General features: G+C 46.1%; 1 protein-coding gene across 10 annotated transcripts in view; it reads left to right on the top strand.

The window, feature by feature from the left end:
- The window catches only part of HECTD4 (HECT domain E3 ubiquitin protein ligase 4), a 193,090-nt gene that overhangs the window by 139,899 nt on the left and 28,914 nt on the right, over positions 1-24,277 (top strand). For all 10 annotated transcript variants that reach the window (XM_030336783.1, XM_030336784.1, XM_030336789.1 and 7 more), the window contains 11 exons: positions 6,091-6,194; positions 8,011-8,172; positions 8,286-8,434; positions 8,940-9,019; positions 10,820-10,983; positions 11,611-11,848; positions 12,807-12,943; positions 13,370-13,496; positions 16,867-17,004; positions 18,480-18,616; positions 21,349-21,509. In XM_030336783.1, coding sequence (XP_030192643.1) covers positions 6,091-6,194; positions 8,011-8,172; positions 8,286-8,434; positions 8,940-9,019; positions 10,820-10,983; positions 11,611-11,848; positions 12,807-12,943; positions 13,370-13,496; positions 16,867-17,004; positions 18,480-18,616; positions 21,349-21,509 — 1,597 coding nt within the window. The remainder of the gene's footprint in view (positions 1-6,090; positions 6,195-8,010; positions 8,173-8,285; positions 8,435-8,939; positions 9,020-10,819; positions 10,984-11,610; positions 11,849-12,806; positions 12,944-13,369; positions 13,497-16,866; positions 17,005-18,479; positions 18,617-21,348; positions 21,510-24,277) is intronic.

Raw genomic sequence — 24,277 nt, forward strand, 5'->3', positions numbered from 1 at the left:
TTAATATTATTATCTGGTCAGCATTCAACTTTCTAATTTTCTCATAAAGTCATACTTGTTTCTGTATTTGTTTGTATCAGGATCCACATAAAATTCTTACATTGTAACTTCATTGCCGCTATGTCTTTGAATTTCCTTTCAAAATCTAGATTCCCCTCATCATGTTCTTTTTTGCCTTGCAGTTTATTTTTTTGAAAGGTTTCCCACATTCTGGATTCTGTGGATTGTATCTGTGTGGTGTCATTTAATGTGTCCTCTTGTCTTCACCGGTCTTGTAAATGGGTAGTTGGCCTGGGTGTGTTTTTTTTTTTTTTAATTTTTTTTTTTTTCAACGTTTATTTATTTTTGGGACAGAGAGAGACAGAGCATGAACGGGGGAGGGGCAGAGAGAGAGAGGGAGACACAGAATCGGAAACAGGCCCCAGGCTCCGAGCCATCAGCCCAGAGCCCGACGCGGGGCTCGAACTCACGGACCGCGAGATCGTGACCTTGGCCTGGGTGTTTTTAAGGGAAGACGTGTGGTTTGTCCCCAAGGATATAATTGGACTCTACATGAAATTGTTCCCAGTTAGATTAGCGTCCTCCAGTGCTCTAGAGCTGGCCTTTTCATAAACTGTAACTAATAAATGAGCACCTTTAACTTCCATAATGGCTTTGGTTTTATCCTTCATGTGTGTTGGGGGAGTCATTTTTATTATCCGTATTATTTACTATTTCTCATTTCTCTGTTGCTTTTTCAGACACTCCCTAATCTCTTTGCTGTCCTTACATTTTTGTCTTTTTTCACGTGGCACCAATTTCTGTGGGTTGGTCTCTGCTCTCTCTATTCTGTATGTGTTTTACTCTTCAAATTTTCCTCCTTTTTTAAGGATAGTGCTGTGGAGCCAGTTAATAAACCTCAGAGAGACCCCGAGCATAAGAATAAGGACAGAAGGAAAGGAATTTGCTAGGCTTCTCAGGGGAAATTGCTTGTGACCAAATGTTTGCCCGTAACTTGGCTTTGTACTTGTGGTTGGGCCTTAGTTCCCTGCCTCTGCTTTTTAATGTTCTTAGCCTAGGTTGCATCGTAAGACATACATTAGTGATTTTTTAGCAAGCATATACTTGCTGAATAAATCAGTCACTTTTCTGTAGGACTCTCTGAGTATCCTTTTATACATTTCATAGAATAAGGGAGTTTTGATCTGTGAGATTAACTTCGGTACTTCATGTATAAGCTAAGAGTTGTCGTAATTTGGAGCAGTGGTCTCAAATGGCTTTAACAATAACCCACCTAACCCATTTTCCCTAATGGAAAAGAACTCTGTTGTCACAAAGAGTTGGATAGAAATAGGTAGGAAGTACTTATTGCCACAAAAGAGAAGACTGTGAGCTTATACACGTCAATTTATATCCGAAAATGGTGTCTTATGTCAAATACAATTGTACTTAATAATTCATTTATCAGGTTACCAGAAAGAGCTCTGAGGTTTAAAGTACATATGAAAGTTTGCTGGCTTCTCAGTCCTTTACCCTTGAATAGTCAACAAACCTACCCTGCACCTGGGTTACTTTGGATTGTAGTTTAGATTACATCTGGGTTACAGTGGATTCTTCTAGCCCACAAGAGAGTCTTAGATTGTCCTTACAACAAATGCCATTTAATAAATGATTCAAGATGGTGGGTAGAAGGGAAAGAATTCTTCAATTTTTATTTTTTAACGTATCAAGATTTTTTATTTTGTGTATGAAAATGTCATGTGAAATTTATACACACTATCTGAATCTTTCAAATGAAAAAAATTTTTTTCAATGAATTTCTTCCAGTATTTTACTTCATCTGGAATGAAGCAGAAGATTTGGCCATTGTCATGTTGACTTACCCCATCTCAATTTTATAGCTTCTCTAATCCAAGGAAAAGAATACCTAATTCCATTTGGTCTCAGATAGCACTATGCTACAGAGATTTTTCCCATGAAGAAATATTTCTGTGAAGTTAACTGGATCCCTTGGTTGAAATAGCATAGGAAACCTATTGGTACTGAAGAAAAAGCATATAGAAACCCCTGAATTCCCACCTTTTATTCTTGCAGAAGCCAGAACTTCTCAGGTTCAGGTGTGTTTCCTTCTCCCTACCTTGTTAAATCTACACATTCCCTGAGCCAGAGGTTCCCCTCAGACTCTGAAACCTCATACGAATCCCTGGGAAGCAGGTTTAAAATGCTTTCCGAGCTCCACCCAAAAGTCAGAATCATCAGTTGAAGGTGGCCCTGGGCAGTTGTGATGGGAGGGGCCCCCGACCTGCTCTAAGCTTTGCCTGACCCACCTTCAATTTTGTGGCTTCTGCTTGTGGGCATTCCCTCCCTTGCTATCCAGGCCTCTCAGCTCTTTCTCTTGGAGGGACCCCCAGCCTCATGAATGCCCCACATTTAAAACCAGTCATTATTTCCTCTAGAGTCAGCTCTCCTTTCTGACTTCCCAGTTTTGGGTCATACTCAGGCTATTTTTGAGGCTCAGATATGGAGTCAAATATGACAGAGCCCCCCTTCCTATCCTTCCATATCCAATCAGTTGCCATGTTCTATTCTCCCTTTGAAATGCTCCTGAGATTTAGCCCTTTCCTCCCCATTTCCATTACCAGCTTCGTAAGCCAGGTGCTTTTTCTCTTGTGTTTAGACATGTGTGTTATTCTCCCAACTTTTACTGCTTTTGCATCTTGCCTTTCCACGTCACAGTTAGCTTCCTGAAGGCCTGCTTTGAGTGGCCCTCAAGAGCATGGAGCTGTCACCGAGAGGCTGGCTTTCCTGAGCGTAGTTACCTCTGTGAAGTTGTCATTTACGGATTGGAATAGCCAGTTCTGGCTCTTGCTTGTTACTCTGGCTGTAGTACAGTCGGTCTTGCCTTTCCTGAATATGAAGTGTAGAAACTTCTTATTCTCACAGTAGATAGCGTAAAAACTCCTCTTGTGTTAAGCCTATCTTATGGTAGATGTGCCTCACCCCCGCCAGGTAGTTGCCATTCTTCCCCCTAAGAATTGCTTTTCCCTTACCTGATAGGATTCTAGCCATCATCCTTGAAATATCTGCCCGACACTGGTTACTGCTTTATTGTAAGGACATTGTTGCCCACGTCACTCCCTGGATCATCTGGTATTTTGTATATAAGTTTTCTTGGAATAAATTTTTAATTTGAACAATAATAATCAGAAAGTGTTTATCAAAGTTAGCTGGGCTCTTTATGACTAGTATACATATGTAACGGGCTTCATGAATCTTGTAACTGAATGGTTTCCTCTTTGATTTGTCCCCTGGGAAGCATAGGCCTGAACGTGTGTCCCACTCCAGGTGTAAAGAAAGGACAGGGGCCACACACCCCATGGCCTGGCCTCGCTTCTTCCTCCACTTTAAATCTGTTTGGTCTTTGTCTCCTCTTTCCTGTTGCCTTCTAATCCATATCATTGGGTCGCATTAGGTGCCAAGTGTCTGTCCGTGAGGTATAAGTCAATAAATTTCTCACCAATATCCTAAACAACGTCTGTGCTTTACTTCCATTGGACTACTTTTTTTAAGGGGGGAAGAGTGCAAGGGGGTGAGCGGCAGAAAGGGGGGGTGCGGGGACAGAGGATGGGAACCGGGCTCTGTGCTCACATGCTGACAGCAGTGAGCCCGATGTGGGACTCAAACTCACGAACAGTGAGATCATGACCTGAGCTAAAGTCGGACGCTTGACTGACAGCCACTCAGGTGCCCTTGGACTACTTTTTATTTCTCCTAGGACCTCTTTTTTTTTTTTTTTTTAATGAGGTATAAATCACATACCATACGATTTACCATTTTGAAGTGTTAGTGTATTCACAGAGCTGTGTCTTCATCACTATCTATTTCCAGAACTTTTTCATCCTCCCACATACAAACTCTTTGCCAATGAAACAGTAACTCCCCTTTTTCCCTCCCCCGGCTCCTGATAATCTCTAATCTACCTTCTGTCTCTATGGATTTACATCTTCTGGGTATTTCACATCAGTGGAATCGTACAATATTTGTCCTTTTTTGGTCCAATTTCCTTCACTTAGCATAATGTTTTCAGGGTTCATCCATGTTGTAGCAGATCTCAGAGGTTCATGAATCCCATTCCATTTTTTATGGCTGAATCCCATTCCATTATGCATAGACCTCATTGATGAATTTACGAATACTTGTGTTTGTACTTTTTGGCTATTATGAATAATGCTGCTGTAAATACGTATATACAAGAATTTATGTGGATGTATGTTTTTAGTTCCCTTGGGCCTATATAGGGGTGGAATTGCTGGGTGATACAGTAATCCTGCATTTAACTTTTGAGGAACTGCTTTCTATTTTGAGGAATTGTTTTCCACAGTGGCTGTGCCATTTTCCATTGCCACCAGCATCGTATGGGGGTCCTAATTACTCCACACCCTCACCAACTTTGGTGTTACCTGTCTTTTTGATTAGAGTTCGCCTAGTGGGTGTGGTCTGTTTGAATCCTTTGCCCATGTTAAGTGGGTTGTCATTTTGTTGTTAAGTTGTAAGAGTTCTTTACAATTTTAGCTCTGTTAGTTCCTGATCAGATATAATAACATCAATCTTTTCTCCCGTTCTGTGGGTTGTCTTTTCACTTCGTCGGTAGTGTCCTTTGAAACACCCAAGTTTTTCATTTCAGTGAAGTCCACTTTATCTCATTTTTCTTTTGTTGCTTGTGCTTTTGGTGTCCTATCTCAGAAGCCGTGGCCTAATCCAAAGTTGAAGATTTACACCAATATTTTCTTCTAAGAGTTTTACAGTTTTAGCTGTAAGGTTTTTTCAGGTCTTTGATCCATTTTCGCGTTAATTTTTGTGTGTCGAACGAGGTACTCCTAAGACCTCTGACTCCCGACTTTCCAAGACCATTTCCCATATTGCCAGACCACCTGGAATTTCCTTCCTTCTCTGCTTATTGAAACCCTGTCTTTTCTAAGACCGAACTTAATGCTGTCTTTATGAAGCCATCTTGGGTCCTGGAATGAAGTGATCACCCCCTCCTCCCTGCCTGTGTTTGTGCTTAGATCATATGACATACTGCGGCCTTGGACCATGTTCGTTCTTGTATGTGTAAATGCATGCACACATCTCCTCTGTCCTCCCAGAATGGGAGCTTTGGTTCATGTATCTTTGTATTCTCCAGCATCAGCACTGTGCCTTGCCCATAGATGTTAAATAGACATTAGGTTTTTATTTTTATTTTTTTAAGTTTATTGATTTTGAGAGACAGTGCTAGTGGGGGAGGGAGAGCGAGAGAATCCCAAGCAGCCTCTGCACCATCAGTGCAGAGCCGGATGCAGGGCTTGAACTTGTGAACCGTGAGCTCGTGACCTGAGCTGACATTGGATGCTTAACCACCTGAGCCACCCGGGTGCCTCAGACACTAGATTTTTTATTATTTTTTTTATTTTTTATTTTTTTTTACATTTTTATTTATTTTTGATAGGCAGAGAGAGAGAGAGAGAGAGAGAGCACAAGTGGGGGAGGGGCAGAGAGAGAGGGAGACACAGAATCGGAAGCAGGCTCCAGGCTCTGAGCTGTGAGCACCGAGCCCGACGCGGGCCTCGAACCCACAAACCGTGAGATCATGACCTGAGCCGAAGTCGGACGCTTAACCGACTGAGCCACCCAGGTGCCCCGATACTAGATTTTTAAAAAAAAATAATTTCAATAATGGGAATAGAACTTCCATTTATCGCGTGTTCGCCCTGTGCCGGGGACTTGGCTAAAGGCTCCACTTGTGTCACTTCATTTCATCTTCGTGACAACCTTGTGAGGCACAGGTGCCATTGTTAACCCCCATTATCAGAAGTGAGATGGTACATATCTGAGTGATGACGCCAGATTCTGGATCCAGGCAGCTCAACTTCAGAGCACGTGCACTTGGCCACATTGCTGTGCTGCTGAGCTGTGTGTGGTAGACAGAGCTGTCTCAGGATATTTGCTCTTCTGTAAGAATTTTGAGTGCTCTCGGAAGCCGCTTGTGACCTTAGCCCTACTCCAGAAGGGTTGGCACTCTCTCGGGGGTTGTGGGACTTATTTTCACGCATGCGGTGGATTCCCCTCCAGGAGAGCGACTGGCAGTTGTGGAGGTACAGTGTGAACGGCTGCGGATGCTCTACCGGGACTGCGCTCGGCCCCCACCGCCTCCACTGCAGGCCGACCGGAGACAGGTGAGCCCCGTGCCGTGCGAGGCCACAGCGCACCGCGTTAAAGGATGCCGACCGGCAAGCTAGTAACCTTTAGAACGAGCGTTCACAAAGCCCTTTGGAGGGACGCACTCCGTGATGACGTGCTGTCATCTTTGAATGTCCGAGCACATTGATTTGACATCCTGAGTATTGAAAGATGGTGGCAAAGGAGCAGAACTCCATTTATAAATAGTTTCTTAAGGTATCAATAACAGAAGAAAAGCTTTTTTCAAAACTTTAGTTATATAGTCTGTCTTACAGAGGAATAAGCATATGTATGTAGAGAGAGGCTGAGAGGTGATTAAAAAGCAAAAGTGGTGAAGTGTTGAGAGTTGATACCTCGGTGAATGTTCTTAGCTTATTCGTAATAGCCCCAAAGTGGAGACAACCCAAACGTTTATCACCTGATGAACGAAAATGCCTTCATCGTGTATGCATATCGGGTGTATCCGAGGGAATGTTATTCAGCCTTGAAAAGTAATGAAGTAGTAACACATGCCACAATGGGAAGAAACCTGAAATCATGCCAAGCCAAAGAAGCCAGCCACAAAAGACCACGTGCTACGGGATGTCCTGTGTATGAAGTGTCCAGAACAGGCAGATCTAGAGACAGCAGATGGGTGATGCCGGGGGCTGTGGGGGAAGGGGTACGAGGAGCGACTGCTAGTGGCTGGGGGCTTTAGGGGGACAGAAACACTAAAAAGTTGATGGCGGTGATGGTTGCTCGACTCCAGTAGACTAGAAACCACTGAATCGTACGTACACTTTAAACAGGTGAATTGTATGTTACGTGATTTATATCTCGAAAAATCGGTGCGTCTAGGTAAGAGTGTACAAAAATTGCTGTTGTGATTTTTCTGTAGACTTGAAATTATTTCAAAATAAAAAATTAGAAACGTATAGAAGACGAAGTGTCCCCTGAAATCTCAACATCTGGTTAACATTGTCACCATAGCCACGTGATGGGTCACCTGTACTTTTTCATGACCACGGGGCTGTGCTGCACATACCGTCTTACCATCTAACTTTTCTCCCTCAGTAACTCCATAGTCCAGCATACACTTGTGCCTCAGTTTCCCCACGCAGGCTTTTCTTGTTGCCCTGCATTGTCTCTAGTTTCCACCATAGTGATTTGATGAATGACACTGGAGCTCATCACTGTATGCATCTTTCAGCCCTTTCCTTAGGATAAAAACAAAACTCACAGGTTAAAAAAATGTGCTTTTGTCAACAGAGTAGCATGAAGTTTAGGATGAGATATATTAAAAGTTATGAAAGAAAAAGACAATTTTTTCAAAAAAAAGCAAATGTAATATTACTTCTTGGCTTTGAGCTGAATAGTAAGTCACAGGGATAAAAATTGTGACCACTGATGGGTCTGCAGCTTGGTGTGTAATCGCACAAGCAGGAAGACAGGGCAGGGGTGAGGGCCTGCACGCGTCTGTGGAAGGAGAAGGAGAGATGTAGGAATGAAAACCTCGTTTTTCATCACAGAAGCGATATCCTGAAGGGAATTAAAAATGGCATTATAAGCATAGAAGGAGAAGAGAGGTAAGTTTCAGAGTGAACCGTTAAAGAGCTATAAGAGTGATGGTTTCTAGAGAACAGCGCTGGGCATAGCAATGGAGACTGCCTTTGTTTTTAAATAAAGAGAAGTTTTCCTTTGGAAAAACAAGCTACGTTCTTAAAAGTTGTACCTGTGTTATAATGCCACTAAGGTAAAAACTTTTCTTCTTTGAGGGGGTACAAAGATTTGTGTTTGCAGTTGTATTGAATGAGACGCCTTCCCCCGTCACAGCCCAAAGAGATCACTTGGAGCCCCTCGAGAGTGTTCCCGCCTGTCCGAGCCTGCATGTTCTCGTCACGCCTGACTTCTGTCACCTTCCTGGCTGACCCCAGCGCTGGGGGCGGTCTGCCCCGGGGCACATTTATCTATGCCACCTCACCACTGCCAGTGCAGGTGAGAAGTCACACGGTCTCTCGCGTCTTTCCTTCATATTTGAAAGAAAAAGCAAGTTCCAGGAACCCAAGTTGAGCCCTCTGATTGCCTGCCCGCTTCTGGTGTTTCCTCAGGCCCCATCTTTTTACTGGGAAATTGAAATTGTTTCCTATGGAGATACTGATGACGACACGGGACCAATAGTTTCCTTTGGCTTTGCCACAGAAGCAGAGAAACGAGATGGGGCTTGGACCAATCCAGTGGGGACTTGTCTTTTCCATAAGTAAGTGGCTACTATTGCTGTTATTAAAAAAAAAAAAAAAAAAGGGGCGCCTGGGTGGCGCAGTCGGTTAAACGTCCGACTTCAGCCAGGTCACGATCTCGCGGTCCGTGAGTTCGAGCCCCGCGTCGGGCTCTGGGCTGATGGCTCAGAGGCTGGAGCCTGTTTCCGATTCTGTGTCTCCCTCTCTCTCTGCCCCTCCCCTGTTCATGCTCTGTCTCTCTCTGTCCCAAAAATAAATAAACGTTGAAAGAAAAAAAAAAAAATTAAAAAAAAGTAGTGGGTATGGGTGTTTAATACTGAAATAATATCCTTGTAATCTCAATCTCCAAAAGTGTATAAAATACCAGTTGGAAGTATATTCAAATTGAGGGAAAGAGAATAGCTCTTAGGAGTTCTCTTCGAATTACTCTGATGCCACCGAAGCCCCTGGGCCCGTTCGTGACTCAACTGCCTCTGTGTTGGCCAGGGAGCCTTGTCTTTGACTTTCCTTTGCTTTCTTTCATAGCAACGGCCGAGCGGTGCACTACAATGGCTCCAGTTTATTGCAGTGGAAGAGCGTGCGCTTGGACGTGACTCTCTCTCCTGGTGAGTGAAGCAGGAGCCTTTTTTTTTTTTTTTTTTTACACTGCGTATTTCTGCTATTCCCTGGTTTTGTCTAAATAGGTTGAAAGTAAATTTAGCAACTGGAAGTGGGCAGTTGGTTAGTGAAAGCCAAGTACTTGTCATTGCTGTCTGCTAGTGTGTGCCCAACTGCTCATTTCGTGAGGCCGTTTTCATTGAGAAGCCTCCACCTGGTGAGGCAGGAGTCACATCCACTTTTCATTCGTGTCCATCTGTCCATGGTTGGAACCACCTGAGGTTTTGCTTCTGTTTGAAGTTTGGTCTCTTGTCAGCTTTTCATTGATGTGCAGATAAATAGGCTAAAAAAATAAAAAAGGAGAGAGCTCTACCACTAGCCCTGAGGCACTTGGAAAATGCACTATCGGTAGATAACGTGCTGTAGGCTTTGTTCCCGGGAGCCTAACGTCAGGTCCCGCTTCGGCAAATCTGCCCGGATGTTTCGGTTACGTAGTCGATTCAATTAAAAAAAAAAAAAAAAAGATTTTCCTCTTCTTTTTAGCCACCATATAAGTCACTTGCTCTGTGTGGATGAATTGGGATCAATCCTGCCTGATCCAGCAGAGGAACAAAATGTAGGCACTGTCCTCTTGCCGTTAGGAGCCCCCCAAACAGGAGCATCAAGGTGGCCCAGTCAGTTAAGCGTCTGACTTTGGCTCAAGTCATGATCCCACGGTTCATGGGTTGGAGCCTGCTTCAGATTCTGTGTCTCCATCTCTCTCTACCCTTCCCCTGCTTGTGCTCTGTCTCTCCTTCCCTCCCCCCCTTTCAAAAATAAACAAATACTTGGAAAAAAGAAGCCCCAGATGTGTTGACTACATAGTTTCAGACAGCGTGTCTTAGTATCAATGAAGCCAAAATCACTGTTCGTGGTCGATGGTCTGGGCTGCTCAGATGGGGAAGAGTAAGTCACTCCATCCACCAGATAACCTCGTATAGCTGACTGGGGGTAATTTTGCCATCACTTAACTTGGGGAGCTGATTGTTAAGTTGCACCTTCCAGGGGGCGTAGCACTTTTGGGTATGGTCAAGTTATGACTGGGAGATAACTTCCAGGTAGTTACTTGTCTCTTTCTGGAGCAGACCTCTGACATTTCAACTGAGTATTTAAGTGTTTTAAGCACAAAGGAGGGTTTGGGGAGAACATGGGAGCCATAGATAGTCAGGATTTTTATTTGTCTCTTTCATTTGTTTTGTTGGGTCCCATTTTAGTTGTTGAGAACTTTTGGACTTGGACCTCATGTAAACATGCTACCTTCTCAGAGAAATATGTCTGGGTAGGAATCGAGAATTCACTTATTTACAACAAAATCTCAACTGGGTGCCTGGGTGGCTCAGTAGGTTAAGCGTCTGTTTATATTTTTTAAGACCATATCTAAATCTTTCACAAATTCGCTTTATGCCATAAGTAATTCTCTATGTGTCAGTAGAAGAAAACTTACATTCCTCTGTTAAAAAAAAAAAAAAAAAATCGTACCAAATGCTTTCCCTTTTTGTCTTGGCTACCAGGAAAATAAAAGCTGAATTTAATATGTAATTGTGGGAATTGATTTAGACACTAGGTATTTCTTCTGAATAGTTTTGATTTCTCCTTTTAAAATTATTTCTGTTGTGTTACTTTATATTAAGTACAATATGTAACTCCGTGCCTTTTTCAGTTGTAACTAATGGCATAAACAAAGCTAGTCCGAGATCGTGTGGCCTGATCACCCTTTATTTATCAGTAAAAGGGAAAACGAGATGTTTCCTTCCTGTTCTCTGCCATAGGTGATGTGGCAGGAATTGGCTGGGAGAGAACCGAGGGGACGCCACCTCCTCCGGGGCAGCCAGCCAAGGGCCGGGTGTACTTCACATACTGCGGGCAGCGCCTGTCCCCGTATCTCGAAGACGTCTCTGGTGGGATGTGGCCTGTGGTTCACATTCAGAAGAAGGCAGGTTATCTTACTGGGAAGGAAAACAAGTTCTCCTTAGTAATTTGGACCATGCTCCATCACACCGGGGAGGGCAATCTCCTTGACGGAATCCACCATTCAGTTGCTGATCTCATCCAGAGGCACCCTCCCAGACACCCCCCATAATAATGTTGAGTCTGGCACCCCGTGGCCGGTCAAGCTGACGATTAAATTAACCATCACAGTATGATTGCAGATCGTAGACTTAGGGAGCAAATGTGACCCTGAGGAAGCAATGCCTGAGCCAGGTCTAGGCTATTAACTGGTCTTAACTTGGCAAAGTTGGAGGGAAACAATGTCCCCAGTGAAGGGAGCAGCTTGTGCGGTGGCATCAGACGGAAGGGAAGAGTGCTGGGAACAGGAAAGGTCGCTGTCTGAGTAGCAACGAGTGGGAGAGTGAGGTGTGGGAGGGCGGGCGCACCGGCCTGGGCAGAGCTTGGTCTCCGCTCCAGTGCACGTGGTCACACCGGCCCCTCTGCCTCGCCCCACATGCTCTCCCAGAGCCGGGGCCATTCTTCTGATGACCTTCACCTTGGAGTGTTAAATAAATAAAATAAGTCAACAACGCTAGCCCCTTTCAAATCCTTTATTTGACCTCCTTCCCAGAACACCAAGACTCGCGCTAACTTTGGCTCCCGCCCATTCGCCTACGCGGAAGGGCAGGCCCACCGCAACGCCGCAGACCTGTGCACCGATCTGGCAGAAGAGATCAGCGCGAACTTTGAGGCCCTGCCCTTTGCCATGGCATCTGACAGTGACAACGACGCTGGCACCAGTATTGCGTCAGACCCCGGCACTCATGGGCCGCCGTGCCGCATTGCCGCTGTGGCCACTGCTCAGCAACGTAAGCCGTCTCCTCCCAGGGCCCCACTGCTTCCTGGGAGTACAGATGCTGCTAATTCATAAATTCTCACTTGGGCAAGCTCTGGTGCCCGTCGGATATGGGGCGATGGGCCCAGTGACATAAAATGGGGAGCAGGAGCAGCATGGGAGACTAGAAAGCACATCCCCACATACGGGAAGCCTGCCATGACTCAGTGCTGGCAGAATATTGCCACCTGGAAACGCAAGCCTGAAAGATTGTCCACTTTTTGTAAGACAGCTAAAAACCCTAGAATTTTAGGGGTGCCTGGGTGGCTCGGTTAGTTGTCTGACTTTGACTCAGGTCATGATCTCACAGTTTGAGTTCGATCCCCGCGTCTGGCTCTCTGCTGTCGGTACAAGCCCACTTGGGATCCTTTGTCCCCCTCTCTCTCTGCCCCTCCTCCTCTCTTTCCTCTCTCTTTCTCTCTCTTAAAAAGAAACATTAAAAAACCTCAGAATTGTATTTGAAATCTTTCACCTTTTGTTTTAAAACTGAGGCCATCAAAGACTAAGAAAACACTAATTGTGGAATCTATGTGGTGGATATTAGATGTGCACTAAAAAACTTTCCTGATTATTTGAAAAACTTCATAATCAAATAAAACCGAGCTTCCTGAACTAAAGGTATCTGCAGACTGTATCTGGCCCTTGGGATACGGGTTTGCAAACTGCTTTAAGACTGTTTACTTCTTTCTCATGATGAAGAACTTTCCAAATTCTTCTCCGAATTGAATGAATTATACCCATAAAAACGATCTTAGGATTCAGGATAACGGTACATGATTTGTTATTCCCTGGCTTTGTGTTTCGAAATCCCTCCCCAGTGCTGGGAGTCCTTCATGCAAATGAAGATACTGTGGTTTGTGTGAGTGGCAGAAGTTCGTGATTTTTCCAGCCTGCGCTTCCTCAGAATTCACTGTCACTGTGCTCTGTTACAGAATACGATAGTGACACTTCCTGTCATTATAAAGTAGAACTCAGCTATGAGAATTTCATCACCTCTGGCCCAGACCCCCACCCGCCTCCCATTGCGGATGACGAAAGTGATGATGAGGACGATGACGACGTCCCACAGGTGCGAGGCCCGTGGCCCTTGACCAGGACAGGCCGCCGGGAACGATTTTGATGTGAGGGTACAAGGCCGGAGCGGTTACACTTCCCGCTGCGTCCCTGTGTTTGAGCAGTGGCTCTGGAGCATTCACCTTGCAAACCACGTATCGGTAGCGAAGCCTTTTGGGCTCGTTTGCCCAGGACTCCTCTGGGTGTGGGAGAAATGAGGTACCTTGATGCCGCAGTGAGGTCGGGGATCGCGTGATGCTCATTAGGCTTCAGAGGGAAGGGAAGGGCTTGCCGCATGCAGTCCGGCTGTTTTCTCCCCTGGCATCTGAGGGGGTGTTTCTGCGACTGGCCTCAGAGGGGGTGAGAGCTGTGCGTCCGGGAGGGGGCTGGCGCCCACCCGAGCTACTCCTCTTCTGTTGACGCGTTTGCCTTCTCCTTCCAGGAGGACCACTACGCCCTGCTGGTGAAAGCCTGGGAGACCAAGGTGTTTCCTACGATCCGAAGACGCTTCCGCAACGAGGCGGAGCGGAAGTCGGGCCTGGACCAGATAAAGGGTGCCTTGCAACTAGGTCTGGTGCTTTGCGCTTTCCTCGGGAGCCACTCGTGACTTGAAGAGACGTGCTTAGATGAAAGTAGATGTATATCAGGAAAGGGGGGCTCGCCTGAAGTCAGGCCAGACCTAACCGGGTCCTCTACCTGTGCCTTTACCGAACTCTGCGGTCGCCGGCTTTCCTTGCCAGGCTTTTCTTTGCTTGTCCACGTAACTCTGTACGTGGGGGCGTCGATAGGCCACTGAAATGGAAGTGAAATAGTCATACTGGGAAGTTGATGGCCAAATGATGTGGGCTCTCCAGGCGCAGCTATGCCATTTACTGTCCCTACGACCTTAGGAAAGCTACTTCACCTTTCTGGGCTTTCCTCACCTTTGAGAGGGAACCAGTGATGGTAACCACCTCATCTGTGTATGAGACTTAACTGCCTTATACAGATAAAGCTCCTCCAAAAGCCGCATCCAGAACATAGGAAGCATTCGGTTCATATGGTTCCAGATGCCACCATGATGGTGGCAATGGGCATTTTTCTCCCGCTGGCACAGTTCATCCAGCAAAGAATAATGCAGAGCTTGACCCCAGACAGTGAGTCTTGAGTACAGGTAGCTAATTTCTCTTCAGTTTTCCTCGTCTTGTGAAATACCTGCTTTTTTCCCCCAACATGGAGGCCCCGGGAGCGGGGTCGGGGGGAATGTAAGAAGTTTCATTTTTGTCCTATGTGAGCAGCTTTGCTCCTCTTTTAACTTGTTCTGAGACTAGGACCCGATAAAGATACCCCCCACCCCCCCCACCCCAACCAAGACCTTTATTTTTTGGCCATTTTATATGCTGAGTCCCAGATTTCCAGTGATTTCTTTTTCCCATATTGGCACCAGGACTAATCAGTTATGTGTACAGCTGTGGCTTTGTTTTTATTTACTTATTTCCTTAATGCTTTCTATCCCCAAAGCTAAGATCTTGTTTAAACATAACCTTAGCCATACCTCCTGTGACCTGGTGGGATTGCTGCCGACCCAGTTCCAGGGCAGATAGTATTCTCCTCTTCTGTCAAGAGTTTCAGGCAGAGGGAGCAACATTAGGAAAGACGCTCAGTGGGGGTGAGCTTGGGTGATTGGGGGACCGGCAAAAAGGCCAGGCAGCAGGTGTGGCCGAAGAGGAGAGCACGAGGGAGGGGCAGGGACAAGCGTTGGGTGTGTGAGGACTGTGGATTTTATTCTGTGTGAGACAGAAGCTGTTGGGAGGTGGTAAGCAAAGGAGCCACGTAATGCGATGTAGTAGATCCCAGAGATAAGAAGAGAGTTTCTCTTCCCCGTTCATTCTCAACATCTGAGCAAAATGCCCTTTCGTGTTCTGCCAGAGTGCAGAACACATCTTCTGCTCAGACAGCTCGATGCCAGATTTCGTCGCTGCCCACCTTGGAGCTCGTGTGCAGCCATTCAGAGGTGGGAGGGCTTTATTCTGGTGGCTTTTATTCAGCCATTAATTCATCACTTACCCATCCCCACATTCAGCAAGCGACTGCCAGGCATCGGGCCCCTGGCTGGGGAATCAAGAAAGCCTCTGGGAACAAGACGGAGAGGGTCCCCTCTCTCACCGCGTATATCCCAGGGGGCAGCAGCAGACGACATGTGGTCAGGGCTGGGCGGTAGATCAGGAGGCCCCAGCATGTGTAGGTAGGGCAGCCCGATGCAGCGTGGCTTCTCTACCTGGTGTTTAAGCGGAGATCTGGAGCTAACTCGCCACCAGCAGGCTTACCGTGAAAAACGTGAAGCGCCGTTTGTCCCGGGCGGGGGGGGGGGGGGGGGGGGGCTGGTACTTCCTGCTGTTGGGAGAGTAAGAAAGGGGGAAAGAATTCACAGTATGCAAATGGAAAGCTCTTATGTATGATCATTGGTTGCTGTGCCTTTATTTTGACGAGGTTCTGCTTCAACTTGGATACCTTTTCTTTCGCCCTTTGGTGCCGGAGCCATCCCTGGTGTCTGTGGCCGAGTGTGCCTCCTCCTTCTCCGCTCCCAGTTCGGTTAGGGGGAAGTTTAGACAGCACAGCAGAAAATGTGATCATCCAAAGGCGGCCCCTGGACCAGAGGCAGACTGATGGCTCCCCCAGAAGTACCTCTGGCTCCTGAGGCGGCATCCTGCCAAGGTGTTCTCTCGGGTTCCATCCGTGTGGCCATGACTAGTCGTATGAACTATATCAATCCAAACATAAAAGATTTACGTTTTGAACATACCCTCCTTCAGTGTAGCAGTGGCAGGAGTGAAAAGGAGGGGTGAGGGGGGCTCGTGGTCCCCGAAGGACCACCTCTGTGCGGTGCATCAGCCTCCTGTTGTCAGGTCCCCAAGGAAGGTTAGCGGAACGACCCCCGCACCGAGCGTGATTGAGCTCGGCATTCTCCCCGTGTTCCCGGACTCCTGCTTAGTAGACAGCAGAGGATTTCTTTTCTTCTCTCCCCCTTCCCTTTGGAAAATGTTGCCAAGATTATTTTTCCGCAGTCTTCCAGTATCAGGCCACATTTCTGGCTTCTTCTGACAATTCTTTCTCTCAGCATCCTCTAATTGCAGCCTCCTCAACTGTGCTCAGAAAATTGCTGTGCCTTTTCCCTACAGCAAGGCTGGCAAATAAAGGAGTAGGAGGCAAGTGTGATGGAAATAAGCCTTGTGCGAAGGCAGATGTGTCCACACCCGTATCTGTACCCACACTTCCTGAGCCGCGTGCGAGCTACGGCGGCAACAGCAGACGGAGATACTGTACCCGCCTCTCTGTGCTCCCCGCGGTGCCATCTCACCAGGGCTTTGGAGACTTGTGGGCTGGGTGTATTAATTAATAGTGGCTGTTTGTGCTGAACATAATGATGTGTTGTCCCTCTGGGAAGGAAGAACAGGGCGACTTCCGGTACTGAGTAGAAGCTGATGTAACTCTTTCGTAAGCAACACGTGTTTGCTGTAGTAAAAATCACACACAGTACAAAAACGAATAAAGTAAGAAAGAAACCTTTTCCTCACTTCCTTCTTCCTGTCCGTTTGTCCCGTACTTAGTTCTTAGGTCATCGTGCAGCCATGCCCTTTGTGTCCGATCACTTTTAACCGCTCTGTATTGATAAATGATCTTGTTAGTCCTACTTTGGGATTTCCCAGCAGTGCCGCAGGAGGTGTTCTTGTATCTTTACGCACTCATGCTTGTGCTTCTGTGGGAGAGATTTGAGAGGTTCCTACAGGCAGGGCAGTGAGTGTTTTAAACTTGCTAGACCCTGCACAGTCACCTTCCTCAGAAGGCTCTGTACCCCCACAGACGGTGTTGGGGAGATTCTCTCGGTATCAGTCAGTGTCATGGTTGATCTGAAAACCGGGTCCTCTTCGGAGAGTTTCCAGTGTGGTCACTATTTTTTAGGCATGGTGGACATTGCCCGGCAGACGGTCGAATTCCTGTACGAGGAGAACGGTGGCATCCCAAGAGACCTGTATCTTCCCACCATCGAAGACATTAAAGACGAAGCAAACAAGTTCACGATTGATAAAGTTCGAAAAGGTTTTGCTTTCCCTCTTACTTCGTCTATGAAACTGTGTGTGGAATGAGAAGTTGGGTTTTCGCTCGGCCTCAGCTGGCCTCCTGTACATGTCCCAAACTCACCGGCATGTGCAGTCAGATGGCGCACTTATGCAGAGGGGGATATGGGGCGTGGGTGGAGGGTTCCAGGTAGGCCTGGTTAGATCATGGCTGCTGAGCTAATTAACCAGGAATGTGTGGTTGCCCTGTGCTTTTTAGAATTTTAACAGAATGTGTTTGTTCCTTTGATTAAACATCTGTTGCAGATTTTGAGGAAATGAAAATCCAGAAAAGCACAGACAAAAATTGAAACCACTCATTATTAGCCTTTCATAAAAATATCAGAGTATCAGGGACAGGGGCAGAAGTGTATATTTGCTTTTCTTTTTTTCTCTTTTTTTCTCTTTTTTTCTCTTTTTTAGGTATAATTCACATACTATAAAGCTCACCCTTCTACAGTATTCAGTTTTTAATATGCTCACAAAGTTGTACAACCACCAAACCATTACCTCTAATCCCACATTTTCATCCTCCAGAAAGAAGTCCTGTCCTCCACCATTTCCCACGTCTCCTTCCCCTGAACCCCATTAATTTACTTTCTGTCTCTCTAGATTTACCTCTTCTGGACATTTCCTATAAATGGAGTCCTACAGCATGTGGTCTTTTGTATCTGGCCTCTTTCATATAGCACAGTTGTTCAAGATTCATCCATGTTGTAGCATGTGTTAGTACTTTATTCCTTTTTATGGCAAAATGATATTCCATTGTATGGATAATACCCCATTTTTTAAAATCATTCATCAGATGTTGGACACCTGGGTTGTTTCTAACTTTTGGCTTTTATGAGTAATGAATGCTACTGTGAACCTTGGCGTTCAGGTTTTTTGTTTTTGGTTTTTTGGTTTTTTTTCCAGACCTATGTTTTCATTTTCCTTGGGTACATATGTGGGAGTGGGATTGCTGGGTCATAGAATAAGTTGAACTTTTTGAGGACCTTCTGGATGGTTTTCCAAAGTGATTGCAGCATTTTACATTCCCACCAGAAATGTATAAGGGTTCCAATCTCTTCACATCTTGCCAACACTTACTATTGTCTATTTTTTTTTTTTAATTACAGCCATCCTAGTGGATGTGGAGTGGTACCTCATTGTGGCTCTGACTTCTGTTTCCTTAATTCTAATGGAAAATCTTTCCATGCGTATCTTTCACTTTTCCTTAGAGGAAGGTTTATTCAAATCCTTTGCCGATTTTTTGGTCGGCTTCTTTGCTTTTTATTATGAGAGCTCTTACAGCATTTAGTTGTGTAATTTTTCAGACCGAGCTTTGTCCCTTTTTTAGTTGCAACTAAACCGAGGTATTGTTGGATGCTGTAGCGCTGTTTTAGGCCCTGAAATACAGGATCCCAAGATGACAATGGTATTTGCTTCTGAAGAAACTTCTTCCTCTGCCCTCCTCAGGTCTCACGGTGGTGACCCGCTCTCCAGACAGCAACAACGTAGCCAGCAGTACTGTGGGAACTGCTCTGCCCAAGTTCGCCATCCGAGGGATGCTGAAAACCTTTGGGCTTCATGGAGTCGTGTTAGATGTCGATTCAGTGAGTAAAACAGCCTTTCGAATACACGGAGACTTTCGTGTCCAGACTCCAGGTGCCTTAAAAAGCGGTCACGTAGATGGATTACTCCCCAACTAGGGATGAAGAAAGCAAGCCGAGTGCTCACACCAGCAGTTTGCCCGAGGTTTTCTCGAGGGCCCGGATCCGGGGATCAGGGCTGATAGATGATAAGCTCTTAACACTCAGCACTGTCAGCGGCTTCAGACCACACTGCCTCCGCCATTATTTTCCGTCAGCCGTGTTCAGACCGTCCCTACATTATACCTGCCCAAGTTCCAAGGGAAAACTCTCCCGTTGTCCTTGAGGAATGGGTGATCTGTCCTTGTCGTGACTGTTACAGACACAAGTCAAAGAAATAGTTTTATGATTCTGATCACGTCCTCTCACTGGTCCTCTCAGCCTCAGCTTCCCGATATGTAACATGGATCTATTAAATCCATGGGGCAGGGGTGGGGAGACGCGGGTGGGGAAGAAGGAACAGAAGATGCCTGAGGGCGAAGCCAAAGCTTTCTTTTGAAAACAAGGTCCTGTGTGAAAGCGATGACCGTGTTTCTGAGGTTGCATGCACGTGCTGACACTGGAGAAGTTTCCCATGCGAGAAAACTGATGAATGCCGGTAGTTTAAGCCTAAGAGTCTCTGATGAAAAAAAAGGATCTGTCACTATGAACATAAACTAGAATCTATCTAGATAGAGAACCAGATACAGACACTGGTAATGTTAGGTACCACTAATGCTTTGAAATGGAAAATTTTACATCTTTTACTGACTCCATTGTACTTCAACTTAATTTTGAATCATTAAATTTTTGAGAGGCTATCTGACTGGTGGTTTACTAGGGTGAACTTCAGAAATTTCCAGGGGTGCCTGGGTGGCTCAGGCAGTTAAGCATCTGACTTTGGCTCAGGTCATGCTCTCACGGTTTGTGGGTTTGAGCCCCGCATCAGACTCTGTGCTGACAGCTCAGAGCCTGGAGCCTGCTTTGGATTCTGTGTCTCCCTTTCTCTCTGCCCCTTCCCTGCTCACGCTCGCTCTCTCCCTCTCTGCCCCTCTGCCCCTCTCCTGCCTGTGCGCGCGCGCGCTCTCTCTCTCTCAAAGATAAACATTTTAAAAAGGTAGGAAATTCCATTGGTGATACTGTTAATGTCCCACTGCCTTCTGATACACATTTCTGATCCTAGTTATCAGAAAGTACATAACTGACACTGGCTTTTAGCAACTGGAAATGTGTACAAGTAAAAATTTAGAAAAATAGAAATATCCTTAAAATCATAATTGTTATTGGGGCGCCTGGGTGGCTCAGTCGGTTGAGCATCTGACTTCGGCTCAGGTCACGATCTCACAGTGCGTGAGTTCGAGCCCCACGTCGGGCTCTGTGCTGACGACTCAGAGCCTGGAGCCTGCTTCGGATTCTGTGTCTCCCTCTCTCTCTGCCCCTCCCCTGCTCACACTCTCTCTCCCTCTGTCTCTCAATAATAAATAAACATTAAAAATTTTTTTTTAAATAAAAAAAAGAATTATTTCTCCAGTAGTTTGATTCTTTTTGTTTCAGTAATCCTAAATAAAAATGTTTGTATTTGAATCCAAAATGTATATGCATGAGTTAGCTCTTTTACTGCAGGAAAATAAAAGGTAATCAGGTTCCCTGCTTTTACAAAATTACTAACCTAAGAACAATGAACGTAAAATAATATGTACTGACTAATTACTGAACTATAGCACTGTTGTGTTTAAATCTCTATCTCATGGGGCGCCTGGCTGTCTCAGTTGGTGGAGCTGCAGCTCTTCATCTTGGGGTTGTAAGTTCGAGCCCCACATTGGGTATGGAGATTTTTTACTTAAAAAGTAAAAGCTAAAGGGGTGTTGGGGTGGCTCAGTCAGTTAAGGGTCCGAGTCTTGATTTCGGCTCAGGTCATGATCTCACAGTTTGTGGGTTCGAGTCCCACACTGGGCTCTGCACTGATAATGTGAAGCTTTCTTGGAATTCTCTCTTTCAAAATAAATAAACTAAAAAAAAAAAAAAAAAAAAAAAATCTAAATTCATCTCTAACTCATGAATACATACCAGTTAAAATTGTAAAACTGGTATGAAAAACCTAAACACACTATCAGTCAGTACTAACCATATATCTTTGAACTTCTAGACTCAATCAGTGACATGAAACTGACATTTATGACTACAAAACTTTGGGTTGTTTTTTTTTTTTTTTAATTCTTTTTCAATGTTTATTTTATTGAGAGAGACAGAGTGCAAGCAGGAGAGGGGCAGAGAGAGAGGGAGACACAGAATCTGAAACAGGCTCCAGGCTCTGAGCGGTCAGCACAGAGCCCCATGTGGGGCTCAAACTCACAGACCAGGAGATCATGACCTGAGCTGAAGTTGGGCATTTATTTATTTATTTTTTTTTCAACGTTTATTTATTTTTGGGACAGAGAGAGACAGAGCATGAACGGGGGAGGGGCAGAGAGAGAGGGAGACACAGAATCTGAAACAGGCTCCAGGCTCCGAGCCATCAGCCCAGAGCCTGACGTGGGGCTCGAACTCACGGACCGCGAGATCGTGACCTGGCTGAAGTCGGCCGCTTAACCGACTGCACCACCCAGGCACCCCAGAACTTTGGTTTTATATATAATACACATGCGTGTATTTTAAAACTTGGAGGGGAAAGCTCAGTGTCCAAAGAGTCCAATAGACATTTCCTTTAACTATTGTAGGTAAACGAATTGGTGCAGGTAGAAACATACCTCCGAAGTGAAGGTGTGCTGGTCCGGTACTGGTATCCCATTGACATGCTGGAAAGGCCCCCGGCGGGCTACCGCAGGACCGCCACCAACGGGCTGGTCACGCTGGACAATACCAACCTTCAAATTCACAGGTAAAATTGAGCCCTTCTTTCTAGGGGATCACAGAAATTTGCTTACTGTGTTTTGCCACATGTACCATTCATTCATTGTTGGCGAGGTTTCCTTCAAAGCTGAGAGAGGGAAGCTATAAAATAACGGCAAAATTGCAGGAGTTGGGAAGAAATGTGGGATCCCGTGTCACCCAGCCTGTGCCACAGGCACTTGAGGGGTGGGTGGAGATGGCACGCATGTGGGAAAGCTGTAAAGAGTAAGGCCAGTCCAGACACCGTGTGAACAGCCAGCTTATTTCTCGGTGTTCGTTCCTGAGCGCCTGCTTTGTGCCTCACACCGGGCAGAGATCTCCAAGGAAACATGTGCCCGCACTGTGTGGGTTAAAACCCAAAGACCATTCGTCTCTCTCCTCCAGTTCAGACCTTCCATGCCTTTCCACCTCCCTTGGAGGAGAATTTGCCACTAACCTGCCTCACGAACCCCTCCGGGGCCTCAGAGCCTCCGCTCTCCACGTACTTTCCGCCAGCGCTGCTGGCCTTCCCGTGCCTCCTACACAGCCGCTTGCGTCCTCGGCAGCGCCTCGTGTGTGCTTGTCACTTGGCCTGGGGTGCTTTGCGCAGAACTTTGCACGGCTGTCTCATTCTTGTCATTCAGATCTCAGTACGTCCCCCTTGCCGAGAGAGTTCGCTTTACCATCTGAAGTAAGCGCAGAGCCACGTGTCGTCATAGCACTGCCTTTCACTTCTCTTCCGGGACCGGAGGTTTTTGCTTGTTTTTAAAATTCATTTCTTGGGTGGTCTCCTCCTCCTAGAACGTGGGGTTCTTAATAGCGGAGACTGATTCTTTGCTAGAGCCCCCGGTGCCGAATGTGGGCCCTGGCTCACATTGTAAACTCGAAATATCTATTGAAAAGGAGCCCAACGCCTGGGTGGCTCAGTCGGTTAAGCGTCCGACTTCAGCTCAGGTCACGATCTCGCGGTCCGTGAGTTCGAGCCCCGCATCGGGCTCTGGGCTGATGATGGCCCAGAGCCTGGAGCCTGCTTCCGATTCTGTGTCTCCCTCTCTCTCTGACCCTCCCCCATTCATGCTCTGCCTCTCTCTGTCTCAAAAATAAATAAAGGTTAAAAAAAAAAAATTAGGAAAGGAGCCCAAAACATATGCTTGAGTATCAGTATAATGCTATTAAAAGCTTTTAAAGCTTTATTTAATCAGTTGTATTTTTAGCAAATGTCTCTGATAGATGTAATTAAGATGTAAGTTAATGACCTTTGACTAGCAGCTGAGTGAAAAGGCACAGTGCTTTGTAGAGTTTCAGGCAGGCTACAGATGTAGGATGTAGGATGTTTATTCTCAGTATTATAGCTGTGATCTTGGTATTGGGGGAAATAAGAACCATGCTGTATGGGTTCGTTTGATCAGTAAAGTGACTGAAGGGGGCGCCTGAGTGGCTCAGTGGGTTAAGCTTCCGACTTTGGCTCAGGTCACGATCTCACAGTTCATGGGTTCGAGCTCCACATCAGGCCCTGTGCCGACAGCTCCAAGCCTGGAGCCCGCTTCGGGTTCTGTGTCTCCCTCTCTCTCTCTGCCCCCCTTCCCCTGCTCATGCTCGGTCTCTGTCTCTCTCTCTCAGAAATAAATAAATGTTAAAAAATAAATAAATAAAGTGACTGGCTTTCTGGTCCCAGTATGGATTGTCATCACAGGTATGCTGTGTGAAGTACTCGCGTGGGTTTGAGGGAGAGAACTTAGAAAACCAGCGGTAGAGGACTCAGCGGTGGCTTCAGAGACGTTAACCGTCTGCACGGTCAAAGCAGGGGCCGCCGGGCCGACCCAGAAAAATCTCATTCCGACTGCAGCCTCTGAAATCTGAGGAGAAAGCTGTTGGGGAGTCAGTAAGGACTTGGAGCTTGCTTGCTCAGACCACCTCTGTTTTACTGCCCTGACCCTTCTGAGGCGTGCGAGTACACGGCCTCCTTGCAAGCAGGGTGGAAATGGGTGGAAGTGGTCGGTGTCAGACTCTGGCACGAACTGATTACAGACTGGTGGGGATGAGAAAGAAACCACCCAGATGCCACACCTTGGCTGCTTCTTGTTTATCTTCGTAGCTGTGCGAACTCATCAGGTATTACGTGGCTTCATTCATTGCCGTTGTGCCCAAATCTGAGTTAGGACAGACCAGTGTTAAATTTAGTTCAGCTCAGTAGGCAACACAGAATGAGCCCTGATGCCTCCAAGTGGGTTTTAAACCGACACTTCCTAGAAACGGTAGGGCTGCTTCTAACTTGCTTTTTTAGCTTAGTGCTTAATACCAGGAGACTTTTTTTTTTTTTTTTAACGTTTATTTATTTTTGACACAGAGAGAGACAGAGCATGAATGGGGGAGGGGCAGAGAGAGAGGGAGACACAGAATCGGAAACAGGCTCCAGGCTCCGAGCCATCAGCCCAGAGCCCGACGCGGGGCTCGAACTCACGGACCGCGAGATCGTGACCTGAGCTGAAGTCGGACGCCCAACCGACTGCGCCACCCAGGCACCCCCAGGAGACTTTTTAATAATGGCGACTAGCTAAAGAAACACAGGGAGGCTCCCCTACGCTTAGTATTAGATTATTTGCCAAGAGATGGAATTCTAAATGAGACCTTCTTTAATCACTAATCAGCTGTTATTCAAGGTGAATGGCAATTACTTCATAAACTGATGACACAAAAAACGTTCGCACTGGATATTTTTGAACCGCTTTAGTGAGCTGCAGTTCACATTCCAGATAACTCACCCGTTTAAAGTATACG

The sequence above is a fragment of the Lynx canadensis genome, chromosome D3 (assembly GCF_007474595.2).
Source record: "Lynx canadensis isolate LIC74 chromosome D3, mLynCan4.pri.v2, whole genome shotgun sequence".
Taxonomy (NCBI): domain Eukaryota; kingdom Metazoa; phylum Chordata; class Mammalia; order Carnivora; family Felidae; genus Lynx; species Lynx canadensis.